This window comes from Balaenoptera ricei, chromosome 8 (assembly GCF_028023285.1).
Source record: "Balaenoptera ricei isolate mBalRic1 chromosome 8, mBalRic1.hap2, whole genome shotgun sequence".
NCBI classification, from domain to species: domain Eukaryota; kingdom Metazoa; phylum Chordata; class Mammalia; order Artiodactyla; family Balaenopteridae; genus Balaenoptera; species Balaenoptera ricei.
Window position 1 is genome coordinate 49,842,671 of NC_082646.1, and position 26,315 is coordinate 49,868,985.

The 26,315-nt window shown below is 41.0% G+C and overlaps 2 protein-coding genes across 20 annotated transcripts in view; both read left to right on the forward strand.

Annotated features, from left to right (window-relative positions):
- Positions 1-26,315, forward strand: part of SYTL2 (synaptotagmin like 2) — a 101,127-nt gene that overhangs the window by 53,905 nt on the left and 20,907 nt on the right. For 5 of the 19 annotated variants that reach the window (XM_059930649.1, XM_059930643.1, XM_059930645.1 and 2 more), the window contains exons 3-10: positions 641-792; positions 3,130-3,265; positions 10,398-10,514; positions 11,081-11,162; positions 12,389-12,503; positions 13,620-14,423; positions 17,689-20,127; positions 24,393-24,494. In XM_059930649.1, the coding sequence (XP_059786632.1) occupies positions 641-792; positions 3,130-3,265; positions 10,398-10,514; positions 11,081-11,162; positions 12,389-12,503; positions 13,620-14,423; positions 17,689-20,127; positions 24,393-24,494 (3,947 nt within the window). Of the gene's footprint in view, positions 1-640; positions 793-3,129; positions 3,266-5,026; positions 5,238-10,397; positions 10,515-11,080; positions 11,163-12,388; positions 12,504-13,619; positions 14,424-17,688; positions 20,128-24,392; positions 24,495-26,315 lie in introns of those variants that run through there. The other 14 variants (XM_059930658.1, XM_059930653.1, XM_059930654.1 and 11 more) reach the window with 7 other exon arrangements.
- Positions 20,140-21,732, forward strand: LOC132370515 (uncharacterized). Its single transcript, XM_059930664.1, is given in 2 exon segments — positions 20,140-21,209; positions 21,211-21,732. Coding segments are annotated over 2 exon segments (1,458 nt in total). The 5' UTR covers positions 20,140-20,162; the 3' UTR covers positions 21,622-21,732.

The window sequence follows — 26,315 nt, forward strand, 5'->3', positions numbered from 1 at the left end:
ATATGATCTTTCCTGATCCCAGCCAGTCTTGTTGAATTCATTTCCCTAACATTAAGAACCAGGGACCTCATGCACTGTCCCCCACAGGCTTCCAGGAAAGTCTCTGATAAGCTCATTTCAGTGAAATGGCAAGAACTGATGAACCTTTAATTTCCTCACCAGTTATTCACTGAGTGTTTATTAGGTACCAGGCATGTGCAAAGGGTGGTCTGCATGCATTAGCTAATTTAATCCTCATAGCAACCCCGTCAGGTGGGTTACTATTATTAACCCCTTTTTAAAGATGAGGAAACCAAAGCTTAGGGAAGCTTAATATGTCATCTTTCTCTGGGGTATTTACATTTGAACAGTGAACAGCAAGCCTGCAGCCAAAAAGTGAATTTGCTCTTGAGAAATTTCAGGCATCATCTGGGGATCATGGCTTAAATCTTTGAATTTTTAAAAAGTGTTGGCCTTGGCTTCTCTGACCTTTCAGTCAAAGCATACATTTGTTAGTCATCTGGGAGGTTTGTAGGATCTTGTAAGATATTGAGAACTTCATTTTGGCTGTTTGTTTACAGATTTCTTTATGCAGTGTCATAATAAACTCATTTATTTACTGTGGGTTCTTAGCAAAGTAAAGCTGTTTTTTCTTTTGTAGACATTTGCCTGAAAAAATTAAGGATGACCAGCAGCTGAGGAATATGAGTGGCCAATGGTTTTATGAAGCCAAGGCAAAAAGGCACAGAGACAAAATCCACGGAGCAGATATCATCAGAGCGTCCATGAGAAAGAAGAGGCACCAGGGAGCAGGTGAGTTGATTGGGCTAGTACATTTAGAGCCAGCATTTGTTTGGGAGAAGGAGTCCTTGGGAGAAAGGAAGGGTGTCAGAATCGTTACTGAAATCTGCAGCGGGAAATCATTAAGGGGTGTGCTTTGCATAATTTATAGTTCTCTAGGTCGTAATCTTCTTGCCCTGGGTTTGGATGGATGAAGGCAGGGCTAAGTGACTTATTGTGGTGAAGAAGGATGAGGAAAGCCCTTTAGATGCCATGTTGAATTGGAGTAGCCTAGACAATTGGGGGTTATAAGGGATCTACCACCTCCTCTTTCTTTGGCTTTTAACTCTGAAAATTCAGAACCTTTTCTCCTGAGTAGGGTGACAGGAAGAGATTAGCCTCCCTGTTCAATGACCTTGACACCTGGTACTTCTTTAAAAACCAAGTACATCATTTAAAGGACTGTAAAGACAGCATTTTGAGGGCTTCTTTAGAATTCTGTTGAGTTCATTAAATATTAACCGGGTGCCTTCTCTCTAATTAACTCTGCACTAGCCAGTATAAACCTTTATCCCTAAGAACAGCCACTGTCTAGTTCTAGCCTGTACTCAGTAAGGAAAATAGCTGTCACCTCTTCAGTATCTAATATATGATAGGCGTTTAGTCCCTATTATTTCTAATTGTAGTAGCAATCTTGTAAGGTAGGTATTATTATCCCCATTCTATATGTGGGGTATGTGAAGTTCAGAGAAGTGAAGTAACTTGCCCAAGGTCATATAGTTGGCAAATGACAGCTCCGGGATTTCAGTCTTTTGGACTCAGAGCCACGCTCCTTACAGATGAGGGCTGACCTCTTATGATGTGCTATGTATTGCTCACAACCCTCTTGATTTCCAAAACCACCCAGACCTTCAGAAATCTTGAAGGGTGCAAGTTAGTACTGCAGACTCCGTTTTGCAGCTGAAGAAAATAGACTTATGTGTAAAGAGACCTATGGATGTGAGTATTTGGAAATTGGGAGCCCTTATATTGCTTCATCTTCTTAACACTGATGAAAGTATTCCTGGCTTCCATAGCCTTACTGGCTATGTGGCCTTAGGCAAGTTTCTTGAACCCTTTGATCCTCAATTTCCAAATCTGTAAACTTGGAAAATAGTTCCCTCCTCATAGGATAATGCATGCAAAGGACTCAGCACTATGCCTGGCACTCAGTCATCACTCAGTTGATGCTAATTATCTAAGAGGTTCAGGTAAAGAGTTCTGGGTGTTCAGAGGCAAAAGAGGTTATTTCCTGAAGAGGGATCACAGAGGTTTTAAGGGGGCCCTGGCATCCGAGCTGGCTATTAAGGAAGATACAGAATTTGGATGTGTAGAGACTGGGGAGGAGGAGGCAGTGGAGAGGGACATTCCAGAATAGAAGCACTTGTTCCCCTTTGTGTCCCGGAACCCAGCCTCAAGTTGGGCCCATTGTAGCTGTTCAGTAAATACTTGGTACTGATGGTGTGTCTGTCCCAGTGAGGACTCCCTGCCCTGAGCGTCCCCTGGCCATACACATTTGGTCCTGACCCCAGTTCAGGTCAGAATCACCTAGGGCAGTCGGAATTTTGCTTTAGTCATCTCTGCACATTTAAAGGTGCACCCATGGTCTCTGGAGACTGTACTTGTAGGGAGGTAACAACATGGGAATCTACTGACTTCTCTCGCAGATGTAATTTTTTTTTAAATTACATGATTTCTTTTATTTTTATTTTATTTATTTATTTGTTTTTTTATTTATTTATTTTTGGCCGCGTTGGGTCTTCGTTGCTGAGCGCGGGCTTTCTCTAGTTGCGGCAAGCGGGGGCTCCTCTTCATTGTGAGGCACGGGCTCTAGGCGCGTGGGCTTCAGTAGTTGTGGCACATGGGCTCAGTAGTTGTGGCATGCGGGCTCAGTAGTTGTGGAGCGCAGGCTTAGTTGCTCTGCGGCATGTGGGATCTTCCCGGACCAGGGCTCGAACCCGTGTCCCCTGCATTGGCAGGCGGATTCTTAACCACTGCGCCACCAGGGAAGTCCTGCATGATTTCTTTTAATTTTCACAAGTGTCTTCTTTTTAAGGAGAGGAAAATTAGGCTCATAGAGCTCAAAAAACTTTCCCTCTGCCTCAGAGCAACTTAGTAATATAACTAGGTCTTGTATACAGGTCTTTGTGTTTTGACTCCTCTTGCAGATGCAGTTCTGATACCAAGTACTCAGACTCATTAGTGACTACCTGGGCACTCAGGGGAGGCCTGATGTTCAGGTTCCAGCCTTCAGTGATAAGAGCTGATGTGAGAGTTGTAGGTCGTGGAGGTAATAGATAACCTTCTTGTCTTTATCATTTCCTGTTTCAGCTGAGCAGAGTAAGGACAGAGCAAACAGGGCAAAGAAAAGCTGGGTGAATAATGTCAACAAAGATGCTTTCCTCCCCCCAGAGCTAACCGGTGTTGTAGAAGAGCCAGAAGAAGATGTAACGCCTGCAAGCCCAAGGTAAGACTGAGCTCATGGGGAGAGCTGCTGCATGTGGGATTCGTGGCTTGGTCCTGCTGTGTGAATGCAAATGCCAGACAGGTCTCATGGGCATGGGAAGGGGGCATGTATGAGAGAATTCTGGGCCCTGATGTGGACAAAGCCTGCGCAGTACTCTTTCTCAGCTTCCAGAATTTCTAACAGATCTGCATAGTAAATAAAACTAAAATGTTAAGTGGTGATTTCTTCCAGCACCAACAAGAGCTGTTTTTTATTTGTGCTAAGGATATCTCCATAGAGTAAGTGAAGAGGTACTCCAAAATGAATGTAGGGCAATAAGTCATTTCAGGAAAGAGATGAATGATGATCAAATTGTAACAGCTTGGTACAGTAGAAGAAGCTCAAGCACAGGAACCAGGCAGACGTGAATTCAAATCCTGAATACGCCACTTATTAGCCATTTGACCATGGGCAAGTCATTTAATCTCTCTGAATCTCTTTTCCTAACTATAGATAGGAATCATACTATATAGGAAGGGTTATGGTGAGAATCAGTGGTAACGTACGTAGAATACCTGCACATGGTAGGCACTCAATAGATGTCTCTTAAGGAGGCAGATTGTCCTCAATATTTCAGTCTTGATTTTTTGTGTTTTCCATACATTTTTATCATCTGGCCAATCAAAGCGTACATTTGTACAGTACATGGTTCCTGCGATATAGCTGATTATGGGGTTACGTTGCCACAGACCTTTTGGAACCATGATGATTTGCTTTTAGGTATTTAAGGATCTTCCCATTGGTGTCTGTCCCTTGGCAGTATGGTTGTTACCCTTTGGTGGGAGGGCAATTGCATTTTATCTCTACTTCCTCAGTGAAGACAGCTCAATTCAGAGTCTCCAACTGGAATGAAGTCAATGAATTTGCTAGTGGGACAGTCAGTGAGCCAGGATCCAAGGCTGAGGCACCTGGGGAATAGGGATGTTTCCAACATAATTTACAGGTGAGGGAGAGGGTCTATCCTGTAGGCACCAACCGGCATTTCAGAGTCAAATATAAGTAAAGTTATGTCACATGGATAATGGAATACTGATTCTATTGTTTCCCATTAGTTATCCATTTCCCTTTTGGAGAGGACTTGCTTTGTTTTCCTGGGTGGTAGGTGGCACTATTTCCCCTCTAGGATGATTTGTAATGTCCTGTTATGTCTGTAGAGGCCATGTCAGCTAGAGGTTGAAACACCTTAACAGTAGCTGCGAATTGACTCTGTGACCTTGCACTAGAAGTGACTTAACTTCTTGGGCTGTTATTTCCTCAGCTGTAAAATGGGAATGAAATAGTTTGCTAGCAGGATTGTTGAGACTCTAATTAGCTAGTACATGTAGAATTCCTAACACATAGTTCATAGCGCATAGTAGTTGCTCAATGAATGGAAGTGTGGGCTCTCACATACATACAGGTATTTCAGGGAGCTCAGGAAAGGATGTGGAGAACACGTTACCTCTTTCTCCTTGTGACTCCCCATGTACCAGCTGCCTGCAACTTCCCTAATGGGATGAAGGCGTTCCTTCCTTCCATAGAGCAAATGGAGACCTTAAATATTAGAAACTCTGGGAGTGAGAACACAGGCATTTAGATTCCCCTTCAAGGAACTGAGAGCAGCTCCTAAGAGCTGGGTTTGAAGGGGAAACCAGAGCGCTGACTGAGGGAAGAGGGGGACAAGAGAAGATTTGGGGGTGTCAGACACAAACTTAGCTCATTGTACTCTTTTATCTGGGTCAGACTTCCTGTCCTTCTCCCAGGAACTCGTTTCATCTCAAAGGGCCTAAGGGACCGAGGTGCCACTGCCCTTAGAGCATATAGTGTCCACATTTGCATCTCCATCGTTTGCTGCATTTCTCGCGTGACCTCAGAAGAGTCTTTCGGGTTTCATCTGTATGTACATCAGAACTAAGCTGCCTCACCAGGATGTTATGAGACTGAATGAAATGAGGTATGGGAACCACTTGGCATTTCTCAGGAAGAAAGAAGATTGGCAATTTGCAGGTGGCCTTATAATTATGTTATTATAACATAGATGAGGTAGGTTGAGAAGGCAGGAGTAAAAATGTTAGATGTATCCAGCATGCTTTGCTCATTACGTGGCACAGGTGGTAATCACCCAGAACTGTAGAAGGAGCTATTGTTTAGTTCCTCCTTTCCGTGTCAGAAACTACTGCTTTACTCAGTATCAGGTTCCAGCATGTTTTTCACCTATACTTTAACATTTGGGAACTGGGTGTGTTAAGTATATTTTGGGGCCTGTACTTTTAGACTAAGTGAACTTCAATAGAATGACTCAATACCTGTCAATATTTTGTTAGCCAGGAGTCAGGAGTTGGGGAGTGTGAGCCAACAGTGACTGGATATTGGAGCTTCTGAAGGAGTTTTTTCTTTTTTCTTTTTTTTTTTTTTAACATCTTTATTGGAGTATAATTGCTTTACAGTTGTGTGTTAGTTTCTGCTTTATAACAAAGTGAATCAGTTATACATATACATATGTTCCCATATCTCTACCCTCTTGCTTCTCCCTCCCTCCACCCTCCCTATCCCACCCCTCTAGGTGGTCACAAAGCACTGAGCTGATCTCCCTGTGCTATGCGGCTGGTTCCCACTAGCTATCAATTTTACGCTTGGTAGTGTATATATGTCCATGCCACTCTCTCACCCTGTCACATCTTACCCCTCCCCCTCCCCATATCCTCAAGTCCATTCTCTAGTAGATCTGTGTCTTTATTCCCGTCTTGCCTAATAAGCTCTGGGGGCAAGAGTCCTTCTTCCGTTGTGGACACAATTCTGTGGGCTTCTGCCTGTGAATAGTTAAAACACTGTGGGTATTCAGTGTGTATTCAAGCATGGGAAGCTATCTGCGTTATTTTGGAACTCATATTTGTTTGCACCTGTAGCACGGGGAAGCAGAGAGAGGTTTGATGAACAGAGCAGCAGAGAATGAGGTTCCCTTTCGAGTGGCAAAGAAAACTCCAAGTGATCCCAGTTCTAGTTCTGGTTACTGGTTGTCAGCATGGTAGTATTGGCGCACACGGTGGTAAAGGGCCAGTGTTTTGGGGTTTTAAAAAAAAGGCATAGCATATTTTTGAATTTGCTTCACTCAATCCCTCAGCAATTTCTTCATGTGTTTGTTGATGTGTTGAAGCCTCATTGAATGTAATACGTGTTAGCACAGCGCTGGGTACTGGGCATGGGCACAGCATTAGCTGCCAAGGAGAAAGGGAGACATCAACAATCCAAAGGGAGAAATCAACAACAAAAAACACAGGGGGAAAAAAAGAAAAACACTTGCAAAATTTGCTTCTGGGGCTTCCCTGGTGGCGCAGTGGTTGAGAATCTGCCTGCTAATGCAGGGGACACGGGTTTGAGCCCTGGTCTGGGAGGATCCCACATGCCGCGGAGCAACTGGGCCCGTGAGCCACAACTACTGAGCCTGCGCGTCTGGAGCCTGTGCTCCGCAATAAAAGAGGCCACGATAGTGAGGCCCGTGCACCGCAATGAAGAGCTGGGCCCTGCTTGCCGCAGCTAGAGAAAGCCCTCGCACAGAAACGAGGACCCAACACAGCCATAAATAAATAAATAAATAAATAAATAAATAAATAAATAATTCTTTAAAAAAAAAAAATTTGCTTCTGATTCCAGACACAGTTAATATTTAGGCTGAAAAATACCTCAGAAGAGGGTACGTCTGGTGTTATTTTTAACTGCTTTATTTATTTTTTAATTTTTTGGTCGTGCCACAAGGCTTGTGGGATCTTAGTTCCCCGACCAGGGATCACACCCGTGGCCCCTGTGGTGGAAGCTCGGAGTCCTAACCACTGAACTGCCAGGGAATTCATTTTTAACTGCTTTAAAGGGAAAGGCTAGTTAAGGTTCAAAAGCTTTAAAAGTTGCTGCATGTACTTGGAAACATTTTACGGCTAGGCATAGAGGCAGATAGACTGTCCCACTGCCCACGTGGTGTACTTCTAAGACTGCTATAAAGCCCTCCCTCTTCCCCAGATGTCCCTACCACGGTACCTAACGTTATTCTTCTTTTTAGTTAAGTCTTCAAAGACTTGTATTAAAATGCAAACACTTTTAGGAGGGGAACCCTAACAGTAGTTTCGTAGTCTAATATTTTAATAATCTTCTTACGGAAGTAAACCCATTTTGGCTAAGTGCTACATCTAGTATTGCAGGTAGTTTTTGAAGGGTACCTGAGGGAAGAAATTACAGAGCTCAAGGTGTGAACCTTGGCTTGCTGTACAGTTTTAAGAACTCATCACGTGGAATGTATTGAATATCTTATATACGCAGGACACACCCTGAGAATAGAAATCTGATCCCTCTGAGAGGGATTCTAAGAAACAAAAGACACAGTATCTGGCTATAAAGAGACTGTATTCTCTTAGGAAAAATAATGCTTCCGTATATGAATATCTGATCACATGATAACAAATAGTACCAGGCAGGGAGCAAATCCCAATCCCAAGGTACCAATAAAATGTGCTATAAGACTTGAGACAAGGAGACCCACTTCCAGTTAAGCTGATAGGTGACCAGCATCACAAGGGAGGTGAGATTTGGACTGGGCTTGGAGGTGATAGTGAGGATTTGGGTCAAGAGAGTAGAGCAAACACTTGAGGGGCGGGCTGGGGATACGTTGGGGGAGACAGCAAAGAGGGACAGTGAGTCATGTTTGGCATGAGGGTCAACAGGAAGGCGGAGTGGGAGGGTACAGTGGGGCAGATGGTGGAGCGTCTCCAGTTCCTTCCTGAGGAGTTCAGACTTCAACTTCATTCCACAGGCCTTGAGGATCCGGGAAAGGTAACGCGCAGAAGAGGGACATGATCAAAGTTCTGTTTTAGACCATTCCAGCTTAGAGGTGGAATGCTGAATGGATTAGAGAGGTGGAACTTTGGCGTCAGGAGGTCGGATATGAGGCTAATACAGATGACAGAAATAAAGGAGGAATCAGTAGGGGTGGAAAGGAAGTGACAGAAGTGAGAGTCACTGGAAAGGAAGAAATCGCCCAGACTTCACTCCAGTCCTCTTGCCATAAACCACTGCTTTACTCGTGTGAGAACTCAGAGCCAGTAGAGCCTAGCCATTACAATGATTGTCTTTGGAGTCAGGGTCAGACACACCTGGTGCAAATCCCCAGCTCTTTCACTGACTTAACCTCTCCAAGCCTCAGTTTTCTCGCTAGTGAAATGGGGAGAAGGATACATACCTCACAGGGATGTTGCAAAGATCAACTGAGAATACGATGGTTGCTGTATTGATGGTTGCGCGATAAAAGACAGGCAAACAAAACATTGTTGCATTCCTCAAGAGAAGCAAAGCCAGAGCTTAACTGAGGAAGTAACTATATTTTCAGAGACAGTGTGAGGCATAAGACTCTTGTTTTATTTTTTTCTAGTAAGCAGACTTGTGAACTGTACTTAATCAAGTATCTCACCCTCATCCCATTTCCCGCCAATCCCAACCACAAGGTAACCCAGTGAATACTGTATGTTTCTGGTGTTTGATCGTGTGCTCTGAATACCTCATTTCTTCTTGTCTTTTGATTTCTGAATAGCAGGAACAAAGACATTTTGTTTAAAACCTAAATAATGTGCCTCATTGTAATTTGGCAAACAACATAGATATTTTAAAAAACCATGGCACCTGTGTGCTGCTGCCTTCCCCGGCACTGGCTCAGTTGGCCTTCAGTTGTTCAGTCGTTCACCAGTTGTGTACCAGGCACTGTACAAGGCATCGTGGGGAATAGAAAGAAGGTCAGGATACTCTTTAAGGATCTCCCAGTTTACTATGAGAGATAAGGTATGTATGCACAGAATGATGTTGCATAGCAGACGTGAAATCGATAGCTGCATAGAGTTTAGTAGAGAGAGACTGGTTTCATCTCTGGGCAGGAGGGAACAACATGATATGCAACGTGGACAGTTGTGGGCCTGGTGGCTAGAGGCGCAGGAACTGGATTTCCAGGGAGCAGAGGGAGGAGAGTGTAGAGACTCTGCTTGTCCTTTGTTCTTGGTGAGTGGGAAGGAGAAAGGAGGAAGATGACAGGAGAAGATGGCTGTTCCATGGAGACCCCAACCATCAGCATTTGGCCCAGGTCCTCTCACTGTGTGACTGATTTATTTACTAAAGGAGATGATACAAAACACTGTGAGAAAACGGAACATGGCCTCCGCTATAAGCTTCCTCGTATCACTCACTGGCTTCTTAAAGTGACACTCAAGAGACATTGCTTTCTAGTCCTGAGCTATTGGCTGTTTTTACTGTGAGTTCTATCAGTGACCAGGGTTCTTTTCTCACATTGGCCGCTAGATAACTTGCTTCAAGTTTGTGCTCACCTGGTTCAAGAACAGAGGCCTCCTGCCATGTGTTTTTCTATTAGCCTTAATTCTGGCTCCATTATCAGTTCCTCCTCTTGTTCCCTGCCCTTCCCTTCCCCTCCCCATCCTTTTTCCCCCCCCTTTCTCACATCCCTGCGGTCAGACTGTATTCGATATACAACTGCCTCATCTGCTGTAATTCCTTTCTGGAACAGTGAGGAAGGTAACAAAAGGGAGCGTGGCTTCCTCAAGTGTTCAGCCTGTCCCTGGGACTACAAAAGTAGCAATCAAAGTGCAGACAGAAGGAAAGGAAATGAATTTGCAAGAACATCTAGTCCATAATTTTAGTGACAGCAATCTTGGGCAAGGCTCTGGCCTTGGGGCAAAATGCTCCCCTCCCCGCCTCCCCCAGTTCTTTAGCTTCGTGGTAAAAAGCCAGCACCTTCCGAGGTACTTCTTCCAAGTCCTTGACTCTGTGATGCCACTAGAACTGGTGGAGTTTAACCAGGCACGGTGCTTTCAGCCAATAGTGACTTCCCCTCTTATGCCTGAGGCAGGGCCACTGGAGCAGGAAGTCTGAGTGGGTAGTTTTCCTCCCTCTCAGGGGCCACTATGACCCTCTTTGCCCTTCTTACTCAACAGCCAAGGGAGTGGTTGTTCAAGAGGGAGCTGGCTCAACTCACTTTTCTCCATTCACCCTCCCCACACTCTCACCCTAGGGCTGCCCTGTCCCTCCGGTAGGCAGTCATGGTCTAGAGAATCCTCCTCTCCCCTCTAAGCCAGCTCCAGGCTTCTGAACTCCCACCATCTTCTGGATGCTCTGCTTGTCTTTACTCCTCTTGTATTCGAACGAGAACTCACCTGGCCAGCCTGGAGAATTGGATTGAAAGTTCCCAGTAAGTTGCCCCGATCTGCCATCCTCCCGGCACAGCATGTCTTAGATCTGCTGTTTCTTCTGTTCTACTGCCCAATCACTTGTCTCGCCTGCATCTTTTCTTTAGCTATTTTCTACCTGAGTTAGAGTAAGCCAGTGCCATTCTGGTCCTGGCCTACGGAATCTCTGAAATGCTTTGGGGCCTTATTTCGGCAGGGATGTTCCCTTCTTGAGAACAACTGCTCACTGTTCTAGTCTGCATCTGATGTTAGGTCCTGACTTTGAGGTGAGTTTATTTGTACAAATTTAAACTGTGAACCTTCTGTGTGCCTGGTACCATGATAAAAACTTCAAGGCTTCTGATGGATGGTTTTGTCTTGTCTCATGCCTGTTTTCATTTCTGTTCTACCATTGCCTTTGCTTTGCTGCTTAATCATCTCCAGGCTTCAACTCCCTCTACCTTCCTGGCAGTTTGATTTTACAAACTTCCTCTCCTATCCTGCCTTAATAGCTTCTGGCTTCAGAGGCGTGATTTACGCTTCCTCAAAGGGTAAGTTTTTATTCGCTGAATTATTGTTTCTTTTGCAGTTCCAGTGTGGTAAATCCAGCTTCCACCATGTTTGATACATCCCAGGAAAGCACAAGGGAGTCAGCTGTATCTCCAGCCAAGGTAGATTGAGCTCAGACTTTGAAAATCTCATTTGGGGCAGGAGTGCCATTTTTCTCATTTTATCAAAGCACCGTGAAGTAAAGAGAATTTCGTAGTTCTTTTTTCCTACCAAATATAGATAATTTTTACTGTTTAATATAAGAAATCACTCTTGTGGTGCAAAATTTTATGGATATCATGTTACTGCATTGCTGAAGACCTAGAGTTTTTGCCCTAAAGAATGGAAAGTCTAATGCTGTTGGGGGCTGCTGCTTTTAAGCATAGGAATGTGGCTTGTTGGTTCCATATCAGTCCTTATTCCTATTCATGGCTTCCTGAATCTCTGTTAGAGATCTGCTTATGGGAGGGAATTGTCAATTTATGAAACAACAGATAGCAAATATTGATATTCAGTCTTACATTAATAAAAAAATGCTGGGGGGAGGGATAAATTAGGAGATAGGGGTTAACATATTCACACTACTATATATAAAATAGATAACCAACAAGGACCTACTGTATAGTACAAGGAACTATACTCAATATTTTGTAATAACCTAAAGGAGAAAAGAATCTGAATAAAAAATATATATATATATATATGTATGTATGTATAACTGAATCACTCTGCTCTACACCTGAAACTAACACAACATTGTAAATCAACTACAATTGAAAAAAAATTCTATTTACTGACATGCTTTCTGTCATTAGAATTGATGATCATGATAGTGACTATGAACTACTTCAAGATACCTTGTCTTTTAAATCCTTATAGGAAAGGTCAGTTACAATTATATTTAGTACAGCTTTAATCTATCACAGTGAGTCTCATACAGTAGGAAGAGCACAGGTGGGAATCTGCCCTAATTAGAGTCTCAGATTTACCCCGACCTTGACCAGCTCTTTGATATATTCAGGCCCATGTTTTCTCACATCTGTAAAAATCTCACTTCTGTGAGATTTAGATTTGAATGCCTGGTTCTGGTTTAACTTTGTAGGACTCTGGAATTGAGTATATTTTATACAATTTTGTTCTGTGTTTTTTTTGGTTGTTTTTTTTTTTTTTTGGTATGGCATATATATGGTAATTCTTTGCTAACCAGATTAAGACCATCATTTTTCAAACATGCCAGATAGAATTTACTGGATAAAGCTACCAACTATTGGAGATAATAAGCATTTGCTGACACTGAGTTGCTGTTGTGACATTTAAAATGAATTTAATAAACAATATTTTTCCCCAGCAAAGGAAGAATCCATTTAATAGCTCTATGCTGCCAGAAGATCACTTATCTCAACAAATCAAAAACGAGCAGTCAGAAAATGGAAGGGCTGGTTTCTTTCAGACTTCAAAAGAGGGTAAATATTATTTTTATGGGCTAGATATTTTTATCTTTGTTATCTATGGACTAAGGGAAATTCTCAGAGTTCCTTTAACCAAAATAGCTTTCAAGAGAAAGTGAAAAGGCCTGATGGTTTTCTTCTACTATGCGCACTGGTTTCCTGCCTCAGGGAAGGAAGCAGAAATTTTAGAAACCGGAAGTTCATGCATTCCAGTCTCGGAGCTGACACTTGTGTGACCTCCATGCCTTGGGTCCCCCCACAGTGACCTGGGAAATTTTTTGACCAGAGACATTCAGTCATTCATTTAACAGTCTTTATTGGACGTCTACCAGGTACAGACACAGTTCTCTGTTTAAAATCGAGAGTTTGCCTCAAGATAAAAAGACCACTTGACAATGTTACAATCGTCTAATCTGTAATTATCAGCAGAGTCTTCCAGGAGCATTTGATCAGATTTGTTGCTTAACTGATTGAAGTCTGCCTCTTCTGGAATATTACCATTCTTATGTACCATTAAGAAGAAACATTAGACAATTTAATCTCTTCAAAAGCAACTGTAAGAAGATTCCACAAGCATCAAAGATTGGACGAGGGGTAGAAAATTAACAAACAGTAGAGTTAGGAGTTTCAATTAGCCTGTTTTAATATTAGTGTATTTTTCCTCTCCATTGGATACACTTTATATAGCATAAAATATTTTACAGAAGAGAAGTCACTGGAACATTACCTGTTTTTTTTAACTTTTTGACAAAATTAATTTTTGTTTTAGGTATTGAGATTTTAAAAAATTGGGCTCCCTTCTCTGGTTTCCATACGTGAATTTTTTAAAGTGACTTTTGTGTTTTTTCTTTACCCTCCTTGAGGAGTTTTTAAAGTTTCTTTTTTAAAAAAATTTTTTATTGAGTATAAAGTACCACAAAGTATGTATGTAAAGCACAGCAATCTTAAATTCAATGAAGTTCATGCATGAATTTTTTAAGGCTTTTTAATTAGGTCTGTATTTATGCTTCATGCTTCATTGTCTTTAATATTTAGTGTTTTTGCTAAATGTAGATTAAGTTTATGATAGGTGTTTTAAATTATAGAGTTATTCTTCATTTGGTGTATCATCTAATATGTTTTACTTTTCAGGTGAATTGTCAGAGTCCAAAGAAAAGTCATCTATCCTGGATATTTCAAGCCAAAAGTTAGAGAAAACAAAGCAGACTTTTCCAGGCCCTGAGAATGGGTCCCAAATCAAGGCTCCAATCCCCAAAGCCAGGAAAATGATCTATAAATCGCATGACTTAAAGCAAGATAATGACCAGTCTTTTCCTAGACAAAGGACAGACTCCCTGAACACAAGAGGGGCTCCAAGAGGGATCCTGAAACGCAATTCCAGTTCCAGTAGCACAGACTCAGAAACTGTTCGTTTTCATCAGAACATTGAACCCAAAAGCAAAATTGTGTCACCTGGCCTAACCATCCATGAGAGAATTTCTGAGAAGGAGCATTCTTTAGAAGATGACTCCTCCTCAAACTCACTGGAGCCATTAAAGCACGTGAGATTCTCTGCAGTGAAGGATGAACTCCCACAGAGTCTGGGGCTAGTCCATGGCCAGGAAGTAGGAGAATTTAGTGTTTTAGAATCTGACAGGTTGAAGAATGGAACAGAAGATGCAGGGGACATAGATGAGTTCTGCAATGATCCTAAGCCTTCCCAATACAGAAAGCCTTTGCTTTTTCAGCCATCCGCCTCAAGCCCGAGTACATCAAAAAATGAAACACATCAGCCAGCGACTTCTGGTTCCTTTCCAATTAATGAGCACCATTCTCCCAAAGAAGTTTTAACTACAAGAGCACAGTCCACTGAGAATTCACACACCATCGATGAACACAAAGCTAACTCATCAGAATTGTCAAGGCTTGAATCAAAATTGTCTAGAAGCCCTGCTGGTAAGAGATTCGTCACTGCCAGGCTCTAAAAACTGAGCCAGTGGGCTTGGAATGGCCAGGCCAGCCAGCCAGCCTGGTAGAAACCCATTTTGCTTTCTAGGTATTCCTGCTAAAATTCAAGCAGATGCCACTGGGGAATGTTTATGCCTCTTAATGGGTTTGCATGTTTTCCTCAATCACCAATAACTAAAAGAACCAGGATAGCACACTTTCTGGCACATTATGCTTAATCCAAAAAAAAAAAAAAATCATATCAATAATTTAACTAAACAAATTATAGTATTTTGAGTTAAATCAAGGTGTGTATACAGAGTGAGAAATAAACATATACTAATACCTTTGTACAGAGTAAATATATTATTACTCACCTAATGCAAATTTATCAATGACCATTTAACCAAACTTTGGTTTCTCTTTTAATTTCAGGAGAACCGTCACTTTCTTAGCCTCAAAGCATGGGAAACTAGACTTTAAATTCTTACTATGAAAAAGCCTCATACTTTGGCCTGCCCAGGGCCTCCATCCGTTTGTTCTTAGACTTTAAATGCTCTGAAGGAACTTTCTCCTTCAGCTGGTGTGAGCTGAGAGGCAATGAGAGTACTGCTTTTTCCTGCTAACTAGCTGACTAGTTCTTTCTTGAAGATCTTAGAAATCTCAGGGGATGCCTCAAACTGCTTTCCTATACCTATATGATTACTTCACAATTCTTATGTTTTAAAACAGAAGCAATGGGAAAAATCATTTTGTGTACTCTCTCCCATCTTCACTAAGTCCTAATATAACCCTATGATAATTTTTATAGTCAGGAAAATTTACAGTAACAACAGTCAAGTTTCTAACTCATTTGCTCTCCTCCTCCCTTATTAGTCAATGTTAAGTTGACCCTGAGTCACTTTTGCTTAGCGGTGCACTTTCATACTTATTCAAATCTATCCACTTCTTAAAGGACAAAGCATTTCCATCACCCCTCTCCCTGGGTATTTTAAATCACTTGAACAGAAGAGAATATTTTTTTAAAAAAATTAAAAATTAGCTTCTTCAAGATATAAAGGAACTCATTTTAAGGAAACTACTGAAGTTTGAATAAACACTAGCAAATAATTGGGTAGTGCTTACTTAAATGTTTATCCAAAAGATGAAAAAAATTTCTTTGGTAATATTTTCCTTTGTTATAATCCATAGGAAAAAAATGGTAAACCTTTCCTGATTTCCAAAGTGCACCTGCTTTCCCATAGACTACCTTTATAATTTTGTATTAACTATTTATTTGTGCTTTCTGATTTTTAAATCTCAATCTCAACTCACCGTGAAGTCTGGGGAGAAGCCATCATCAGCTAAACCCATTTTGGTTGACAGACAGGCCTTCTGGTCTCAGAGCTTATAAACAAAGTTCTGCTTACTCATTAATGCCCTGCTTTCCCCCTGCTTACCACAGAAATATATACAAGTAAATAATGGAGCATAAGAAGAAAATCAGGACCAAAAAAGAATGGTAAACTCTTAATTGTGTGAATTATAAGGGTTTGACTTTAGCTCTGAGCTTTCGGACAGTCATTATCACACTCATTATATTATACTGGAAGAAAACAAAAGAATTCCTCAAAGGAAACAAAACATTATCTGGCATCAAATTTTTAAAGTAACTGTTCTTATTTTTAAAGTAATATACTTTCATTTGAAAAGTGTAAAAACATTTGAAAAGAAGAAATGCATACAGAATAAAACAATTATCATCTGTGATATCACCCAGCACTAACTATCACTAATGTTTAATTGTAGTGCCTTCCAATAATTTTCAGGCATGGATATAATTTAAACTATGTTTATACTGTCCAGACTGCTTTTTTCACTAACAGTGTAGTACAAGCATTTTTTTCATTGTTAGTCTTCTGTTAAACAGACTAACAAAGAATTCTTAAGGATTTCTCAAAGGAACTTTATCATTACTGACATATATTTAATAGTATAATGTGTAGTTATGAAAGGAAACCAGTATCCACTATGTGCCAATTACTGTATAAGCCTTTGTTGTTTTTACATTTAGCCAGAGTTGATGATTAAAATTAAAGAGATAATTTTATTGACTGACATCTCCTCTGGTGCATTTCAGATGTAGCTAACGTCATAAAAATTCAGCTCACGTAATTTTCAAGAACATATATTGTGTAGCTTAGCATTTATAAGGAAGAGCAAGAACTGCTGAAACACCTTTAGTCTTAACTAAAGGGAAAGAATGCCTGAGTTCCCTCATCTACATGTGCCATGTGCCCTGTGAATAAAGCTCAGAAAGGTCTCTCCTTACTTTTTCTTTTTCTTTTTTTTTTTAACATCTTTATTGGAGTATAATTTCTCCCTACTTTCTTGGTAGCCTAGAGAGAATTTAAATGTCCTTCTCTAGCCTCCTAGCCATTGGTTGGCAAACATCAGGGAACAGGTAGAAATCCCATTCTCCACCAGTCCTCATTTTACTTTGTCTCACAGAGACTATCTCCAGCTTACAGATTGTAGAAGGGAAATAGGGGATAATGGAGGAGCCTCTTGAGACCATGGCCCTCAAACTGCAGTATGTAAAACAACCACTGGGATAGCTGGTAGGAAAGATTCCTGGGCCCCATCTTCAGAGATTCTGGTTCAGTATACCAGGAGTAAGTAAGGCCCCTGGATGCAAATATCCTCCTTGTGCCATTCTGACGTTTTGGAGGGAACTCCTTGTTTAATCTTCCTTGAACATTGTTTTACCATCTCCTGAAATCTTCTTTTTCCATCTCCTGAAATCTTCTTTTTCCATCTCCTGAAATCTTCTAAGTCTGTGTTTCTCAAACTTGAGTATAAGCCCTCTCTAGGGTTTATGAGTGGGCCAGTAGATAGGTGGCGTCATAAAATCAACATGATGTATCTTCCTGGAGCGTCTATTTTATGCAAAGCTTTGAGAAAAATTAATATTTAAAATGTAACGGGTCAGAATACAAAATCTACTTGATTTTTTAGAATAAAACAGACACTTGAAAGAAATTCCCCAATTCGGCTTACACCCCATACTTCCAGGGGCCTATGTTTACCTTCCTTTACTGTTATAGGGCATCTTTGGTAGAATATCTTAATTAGGATGGTTTACATTATAACTCCTGATAAATGCTGGTATAAACAGCTAATGGTATAGAAAATGTAAATACAAAGTGCCTTTTTAAAAGATAATGTGAGTGATTGAATAATAATTCTTTAAGCATTCTCTTTTCTTATTCAGAAAAGCATTTCTATGTTGCAGATGAACTGTCTCACGTTGAGCCTGAGTCATCTCAGGTGCCAGATCACAGTTCTAGAGACCATCAGCAAGGTAAGCCCCCTCTTCTCAAGTCCCTAAAAGCTAAGACGTCCTCATGCTCTGGTCCACATGCCACTGACATAAGGAAGACAACCGATGATTCCATATCTAAAGTCCTAGACTGGTTGAACCGAAGTTCTCATTCAGATGACAAGAAATCATCTCTCCAATATTCCCAAGAAATAGAGCCCAAAGAAAAAACAGACTCAAAGTCACGGATTGCTGTTGGCTTGGTGACAGATGATACCAGTCAAAAAGAAAATGGCTCAAAGGCTCTGTTATCCACCAAAGTTGAATTGACACCTGTGGGATCTGATTCAACGTTCCAGGTAGAGGAAAATATGCCTTTTGGAAATGGCGAAAATGTGAATATCAAACCCAAATCTATTAATTTGTCCCCACAAGGCAAGGAAAGTCCAGGCATACTGCAACCATTTGAAATCTCCAGTCCAAATCAAGAGAGTAAAACTGTGGACTATAGCCAAGTTTCAAAAAATGTAGGAGAAGGAATTGGGGTACTTCCTCCAACCAATAACTATTCCTACAGTGTTTGCAAAGGATCTCATGCAGAAGATCAAGTTCCATGCAACATTAAGGATGTTGACAGTTTAGGTGAAGAAGAGCCCAAGCTTTGTGTTTATGAAAAAAATAGAAGAAAGTCAGAAGTGAATTTTGAGTCTTCAACAGTTATCGAACAACGGAGTTTTAAAGACAATGTGAAGGCAGAGAGAGAGAGCAAAGGAAGAGATAGTTACATCCTAAAAGCTTCTTCAGAATCAGAGACTATTGAGTCACCCCCTGAGGCTACCAACAATAAATCTCCTTGGAAGAAGCCTAAGGTCCAACTACAAGAAGCAGGTGAGGTTCCCCAGAAGCAAGTGCAAAGAGAGAAATACAAAAGAGTGAGTGACAGAATATCCTTTTGGGAAGGTGAGAAAGCTGCTGCTAACTTAACTCATAAAGAACCGACATCTTCATTTAGTCAGGAACGACTTTCTGCTAAAGCATATCAGCCTGTGAAGTCCATGGACAGTTTATCTACGGTCTGTAGTAAATATAATAATCAAGTCACTGCCAAACAAGTGTTCCTAGATAAGGATGATCAAGCAGCCCATCTCTGCCATTTTTATTCCTCAAATAAAACTAAAGAGACCAGGCCCCAAATATCAGGTCCATCCAAAAATGATCCTTCAGCTGACCAACCAGGTAAAGTGTCTCTGTTTCAGAATATGACAACTGAGCCTATAAGATTACCAGTGACAGACAGTTTGCATTATGAAAAGGACATTACTCTGCCACCACTGCAACTTCCTTCAAATGTTGGGAGTGAAATACATACCTCTTTGGAGAAAGACAGATCTCTAATTGGTGAATGGAATCCCAACTTTAAAGTTATATCCCTAAAAGAAAGAATGGATGAACCCAACACAGAACAGGTCTACAATCACTCTCAATTTGAGAATTTGAGAAAGTTTTGGGACTTAGGAGCCAATCCAAACAGTCAAGATAATATTGAGAAGAATACTACCACAAGCCAAAAAAATTCTGTGCCTTTTAATAGCCAGAAACACAAAGAATTCAGTGACATTAAATCATCAGGAAAAAATACCCATGAAAGAGAGACGCTTCTAAGCCAGAAAAAAGTTCCGGCAGGAGAAGAAATAGAGAAATTAAATTCAAAGGGCACACTCCAGGTGTTACCAAATGAAACCACATTTCCATTGAGACCACCCAGAAAGTTCACTCATCAGTTGCCAGGATATGAGTCATCAAAGGAAAACATGGGAAAAAATACAGAAGGGTTTGTTACTCCAGTGTTCAAGGAAGAAAAGGATTACTCTGACCGAGAGATTCAAGAGATTGAAGAATCCATCATGAAAACAAGTGTTTTGTCTAAAGACTACAGAGACACATTTAATGACAGCTTACAGAAGCTGCTTTCAGAAGCCTCATCACCAGTCATCCAGCCCTCTGGTGGGAAAGTTCATAAAAAACAAGCGCTTGAACCAGGTATTTCTGAAAATAAGACATGGCCTCGAAAGACAGATTTTGCTGATACTGAGGAAGAAGCCAAAAGACCTAAGGAGATCATTAATGAGCATATAGACAAAACAGTAGCTCCTCCAAAGGTCAATTCGAACACTTTGACTGCTAGTCTAGACAAACTGCTGAAGGAAGCAACTGGAACTCCACCCTCTCCCTTGCAAACCGAATGTGAACCGGCAACCACTAGGATCAACTCTGAGTCTGAAGAGAGTAGAGTTTATGAAAAAGGGATAGAATGGAGTCAGAACACATCAGCCTATCAGAGAGAGATAATAGCTTCTTTTCCAGAGGCAGAAACTTTGGGAAATACAGCTCTCTCCCAGAAAGCTCAAAGTGGTGAGTGCCAGCTAAACATAGAGAACTTGTTTCAGATGGCTGCAGAAGGTTCTTACCCATTGGATCAGCCTTCCTATCACCACAGAAAGGGTTCTTTTGGGGATGTGGCCAACACTCCCCAAGATATGCCTTTTTCTAAGGATGCCCATCTTGCTTCTCAGAATAAGGCAGTACCTTCTCAAAGGGAAATTTCTGAGACTGTAGAAAAAGTTCTTCTTCCATCCAAACCTGCACTGAATGATGTAAAGGCTGTATTACAAAAGCTACTTAGAGAAGCTTGGTTGAGTTATCCAGTTGGGAGGGAAGTAGTTTCTGGAGAAGTAAAAGCAGAATTTCCTGAAGGGGCACAGGTAGAAAGTAGCCCCTCAAATTCTCTGGGAGTTATCCCATCACAGACTACAATGGACAGCCTAGTTCCAGACAGAAAGGATTTGTGTTCCTTCAGTGTAGTTCCTGATAAAACTCATAAAGTTCGATCTTATTTAGCTGCCCAAATGCCTCCATCAGAACAAACCCTTACCTCTTCTGCATCTACTGTTGCTCAGTATGGCAAAGAGTTATCTCAGGAAGTGACAGAAATTGTGAGGGAAACAATTATTCAGCCTAAATCAGAGCTCCTTGAATTCAGTGCTGTCTTAGAAAAACTACTAAAGGAAACAATGGAAACCCCCTGCTCAATATATGACAGTGATACAGGGACTCTTTATTCATCAAAGTTAATAGATAGTACTGAGGTGCCCAGGCAAGCTGCTTCTGAATTCCATCCTAAGGAAATAAAAGAAACAGTAGAAAAGCCTGAGACTCCATCAATTACTGGGAGTGCTTTTGAGATTGGCTTTGAGAAACTCCTTAAAGAATCATCTAACGGTCCTTCTTATCAGCTCCAAGTGTCAGTGAAGGAAGAAACTCCTGAGAAGGAGCCTTCACAGTCAAAGCAGGCCAGGTTCTTGGGGAAAGTGCCCTGTTTTTACTGCACAGCCTCAAAGGCCTCGGAAATGAAACTTAAGAGTAATGTTTTCAAATCTCAAGTCAGTCAACGTGATAAAGTGTTGGGAAGAGACAAAGCTGTGACTGACTTACGAATGAATAGATCTCTGTGGTTTTGAAAGTGGGGTTGAGATCCCTGGAACCTCACAACTTTCTGTGGACCATGAAATAGGGACCACTGAAACTATAAAACCCCCAGAGGACAGGAATTATGAAAGTGAGGTTGCAGTAGTTCGAGAAGGGGCTTTTCAGGAGCTTGGTTTCAAAGAGGCTCCTGAAGCAATTAACGTGCCCAGAAATAGGCAACCCATTCCTCTCCTGACAAACAAAGAAAGCTCTACAAAAATAAGTAAAGTTGAATTGATTCTGGCATCACCATATAAGAGACAAGAGAAAAAGGAAGAAAAAGAAGGTTTCTCTGACTCTGATTTTTCAGATGGAAACATCATTTCTAAGGCAGAAAGCTGCAGAAATACCTCCAGTGAGCATTTTGAAGTTTTTAACTGATTGGTTAATGAGTTGATTTATGTAATGCTGACATAAAGGATGGTGTAGTTTTTAGAATTGGGATTAATTTGACAATCCCAAACAGTACTAAATTCTTCTTTGTACTTCAGTTCTCCCTAGATTTTAATAAAAAACTATATTTCCTTTTATATTCTATAATCAAATGAGTTACATAGAGATAGCTTTACCCATCAGGCAGTGTTTCAGAATCTGACTTTATTCTCAGTGATCAATGATAGAATTTTTAGGTTTCAAAAATATTTTTTAAAAAACTTTTGGGGTTTAGAGAGTACCTCTAAAACATCCAAGTGTGCTTTCCTCTTGGAACTAATTAGAATTTCCTAATTGGCAGTCCATACAGGAGTCTCTAGTAAGATTTGTGGCAAGAAACTCCCATATTGGTCACACATTTCCCTTTTAAGAGCAGTAGTTTACCACATTAGTGGCTAAGTACCAGGAACAAAGTGCAAGGCTGGAAGTTTCCCTCAGATACCCTGGGCTGTGGTGTTTCTGTTGCCACTCTCTCCCTCTTGTTTGCAATTATCTGCAGGATCCTCCCCTTCTAGGGTATGCCTCAGTCTGATGACCTCACCTGATTCCACCTATAAGGGCATTGCCTGGCTTGCTGCATTTCTTTGGCTCCAGCCTTAGCTAAGTGGTTGGAGATCTTAATCAATTACCATATTCACCTAAGTGGACTTGGGCTTCTGGTTTCAGCCAGGCTATAAAAGATAGGGCTTGTCTCAGTTTGCTATTCTGAGCAACCTGGCTATTTTGGGAGAGAAACCCAGGAACAAATAGGGATTAGAAGTTAGCTGATTAGAGTGATGAAATGATAAAGGATGCTCTCTGACTGGAACATTTTAACCAAAATTGCACAACAACTAATGTTGATCACCTTCCTTAGTAGAAAATTAATAGAATTTGTCATTTTCTAGCTCCCTTCAGTCTCAATGAGAACAAATGAGCTTTACTGAGTGGCTGATTTGTGAGGTTTGGGCTCCTTTGCAAGTAGCTGTAGGGCCTCTTATTGAAAACTGACTGAAGAATCTACCTTTAATCCTAATTAATCAAGCTGAAGCCCCTTTAACATTTGTAACTGGTGAGAAAAGGAAAATGAAATACCAGTCTCTCAAACCAGACATATGCAAGAGTGTAAGGCAACATCTTAAACTTGTTGAAGTAGACTTTTACTAAGCTATCCCATGAGTTACTAGGGCAAATTGACCTATAGGAGATGAAGGGCTTGTAAATTTGCACTTACTTTACAGACTATTGCTTAATGGATATGGCTGTGTTAAAGTATACCAGCATAACTGATTGAACAGCAAAAAAGCCTATCTAAAAAAGAAATCATCAATATAAATAACCACCCAGACACACAGAGCCCAGAGAAGATATTTTAAAATTATAAGCCAAGTAGGAGGTATAAAATAGTACATAGTTTTGTATCTTCTAACCTAAATTATTATTTTTTAAATAAATGGGTGGGGGTGGAGTGAGAGTAGGGAAGAAGCTGGCAACAAGGCACCGTAATTTTGATGAGCAGCCTAACATGTTTGACTTGTGGCTGAGCTCTTAACCAACCAATACCTCAGTATGTTCCTTTAAAAAGCGGGGGAGGGAATGCTGGGAGATCGTGCACATGATTAGTACACTAAAGCGTATTAAAGTCACTGAGAAGGTCTGCAGTAAGAACGCTTTTAAGTTTGAACACAGAGCATCCCAAATCTAATTCATCTTAGGATCCATTTACTGGAGAATGCCTATTAACATTGGGCAGAACTGGGATGCATTTCAGGAAAGTATTGTCTAGAGAAGTAGTTCCCAAATTCACTGACTCATTAATGGAATCATTCATTGATTTAGCAAACATTTTCGAAGTGCCTGTTGCCAGCCACTGTTCTAGTCACTGAGACTACAACAGTGATGAATGAGAGTACTCAGACCAGGGCTTATCCATGATGGAGTTTCCACTGTCAAAATGGAACAATTAAGGACTATCTAGAGAAAAACTTTTATAAAATTAGATGTATTTAAAGAACTGTTCTTATTCTCTGGTTATGCCCTTTTTCTTTTTTTTTTTTCCTTGTGGTCCTAAAATGCCTTTCCTTTTATAAAATAAAGGCATTAGTAGATAATAGAGACCTTCCTCTCCCCCCCCCACCCCCCCTGCCAAATGCCTTAGTAAAATAAAAAGTTGACTACCTCATGTCATTACCCAACATTTTGTTGGAAATTTCACCAGTTCATGAAACCCAAAAAGCCTACATTTGTTGATCTGGAGAATTCACCCATCTGTGCACCCAATTATACACAGATGTTAAAACATCTGAATCCTGCCTTCTATGGTTTTCAGCTAATTATTTTAATGCTCCTAAAACCATTTTGTGGCTGTCTTCAAAAGCTAGAAGTGAAGGGGAAAGATTCAAAGTCTGGCGCAGAACAAATCATGTGCCTAAAATAGAGGTGTAAAAGACTAAGAGAGCACATTTCTATTAATGTGGGAATCTTGTTAATCTTGTTTCTGTATCATTTATGCTTACAAATATTTCTTGACCAGGAAAGTTATTTAAAGAATATACTAATATTCTTTAGTGGAGAAATTCTATTTTCTTCTGTTGGAGTGCTTCATAGAGTGAATAAAAGTATAGAGGCTTATGGCATAATGCCTCCTTTCAACCTACCATTTCAGTGTCCGTTGATTATTAAGAGCTTTGTTGTTTTCTTTTTTCTTTTGTGCAGTATTCATCGGTTTTGTCTTGCAACAGGTTCAGAAGAAGAACCCAGTCCTGTTTTGAAAACTTTGGAAAGGAGTGCTGCTAGGAAAATGCCTTCCAAAAGTCTAGAAGATATTGCATCAGATTCATCAAGTGAGAATAAAGTTTGCCCCACTGTTCATGCCCCCATCTCAGCTTAAAAATGCGTATGTGCTCTTCTGTGGCCTCACTGCATGCTGAAACTGCTGAAAACCCTAAAGGGGGGTTAACAGATGAGAATAACTTTTCCCAAGTGAGCTGAAGAGGCTCAGCCTAAAGTGGCTGGAACTTTGCTTTTAAAATAACGCGTGAGGTTTGGTTACTAGAACACTAGGTTTCCTTGAAGAATCCCAGTTTGAGTGTTTATTCAAGTACAGTGAGTTTTAAAAGACTGTGGTAGCTAGTGGTTCTAGTGGTAATAACTAACATTGATTGAGCACTGTGTGCCAGGACTTGGCTAAGTGTTTTACATGCATTTTCCCATTTAACTGGCATAGGCAACCCTGTGAGGGACAAATTGTTACTCCCATTTTACAGATGAGGAAAGTGAAGTTTATGGAGGCAAAGTAGTTTGCTTCCTTTCATACAGCAGAGCTGGGACTCAAAATCAACAGGCTATTAACAAGAGCATTTATTAAGTGACCGTGTTACATATGACAGTGTTGGATGTCTGATGAATTTTTGCATGATATAGAGATGAATTAGTCCCTGGCTTCAAGGACTTTGCTTTCTCTTTTATGCCTTTTCATGCATTTCTTTTGGATAGTGGAATTATAAGCCCAAAGGCTATCTGACATGCAACACTTCAGGCACACTGTTCCCCACTGGCTGCTGCTTTAACTGGTGAAGGATTTCTAGAGTACTAACATACAGCGTAATGTATATAGGGACTTAGAGATTGTGACTTCTTGGGGTTTTTTGTTCTTAATATTTTTAAGCTAAAATTCACCCCTGGGATTACAGATGGTCATGCGAAAACTTATTGAGTGCGAGTTAACCACTGCCAAACTCGTATGATTAAAATTGACCATTGTCATGTTTAGAATATTTTTACGCATCTGCAATTGAGACTGAAAACTCAGATTTTAGAAAAGAAAAGAAAAAAGAAAAAGCTATGCCACTAAACAATTCTTAAAATTCAGAGATTTTCAGGGCTCTGGGGGGGCAATAGTCCCAGTTTGGAATGCAGTCCTCACCCTACCAAAGATCTTGGAATCTCAGGGTTGGAAGGGACCTTGAAGGTCACCCATTCCAAACTCCCCCCAGTTCAGGAATTCCCTCTAAAGCCCCCTTAACAGGTGGCCAACCCCCCACATCCGCCTGAATGCTTCCAGAGAAGGCGAGTCCAGTCCTTTGTTGGACAGCCCTGATTGTTCTTCCTGATGTTAGTGATGGGCCCTGAGGAAAAAAAAAACAACAAAAAACTCAGCAACAATTGTCCAATTTGGCAAACCTCTTGCCTGAGAAGCATGTGGCTATTTCCATGGCGCAGCTTTAAAGTACTCAGGAATGTGTAGGGTTAAAATAAAAAACACCATCAGCTGACGGGTATTCCTGCATGCTCCTTTCCAAATACCGATACCCACTCTCACAGTAGCCTGCCAAGATTCCACTTAGCAGCTGGTCCCCAGTTACATCTCTTCAGTTGACTTCCCAAGCAAGGCTCCCAGAGGCATACACAAATGATGATGCACGCACAGAAATATTTGTTAATGACCGTGGGTTTGAGAAGGTGTTAGTCATGGCTAGCATCTTACCCTTTCCAGAAGCATAAAGAGGCTGTTGCAGCCCTGTGCTTTCTCCTGCTGCCAGCCGATTGCTTGCTCTGAGCTAACCCTCTAACCCTTGGGAGTCCGTGTGCAGCAGTGTGCTGATGTAAGCTGCATCGGGGCTGAAATGGGAGCTCCCGCTATGGCACTGGCTCAACTAGCTAAT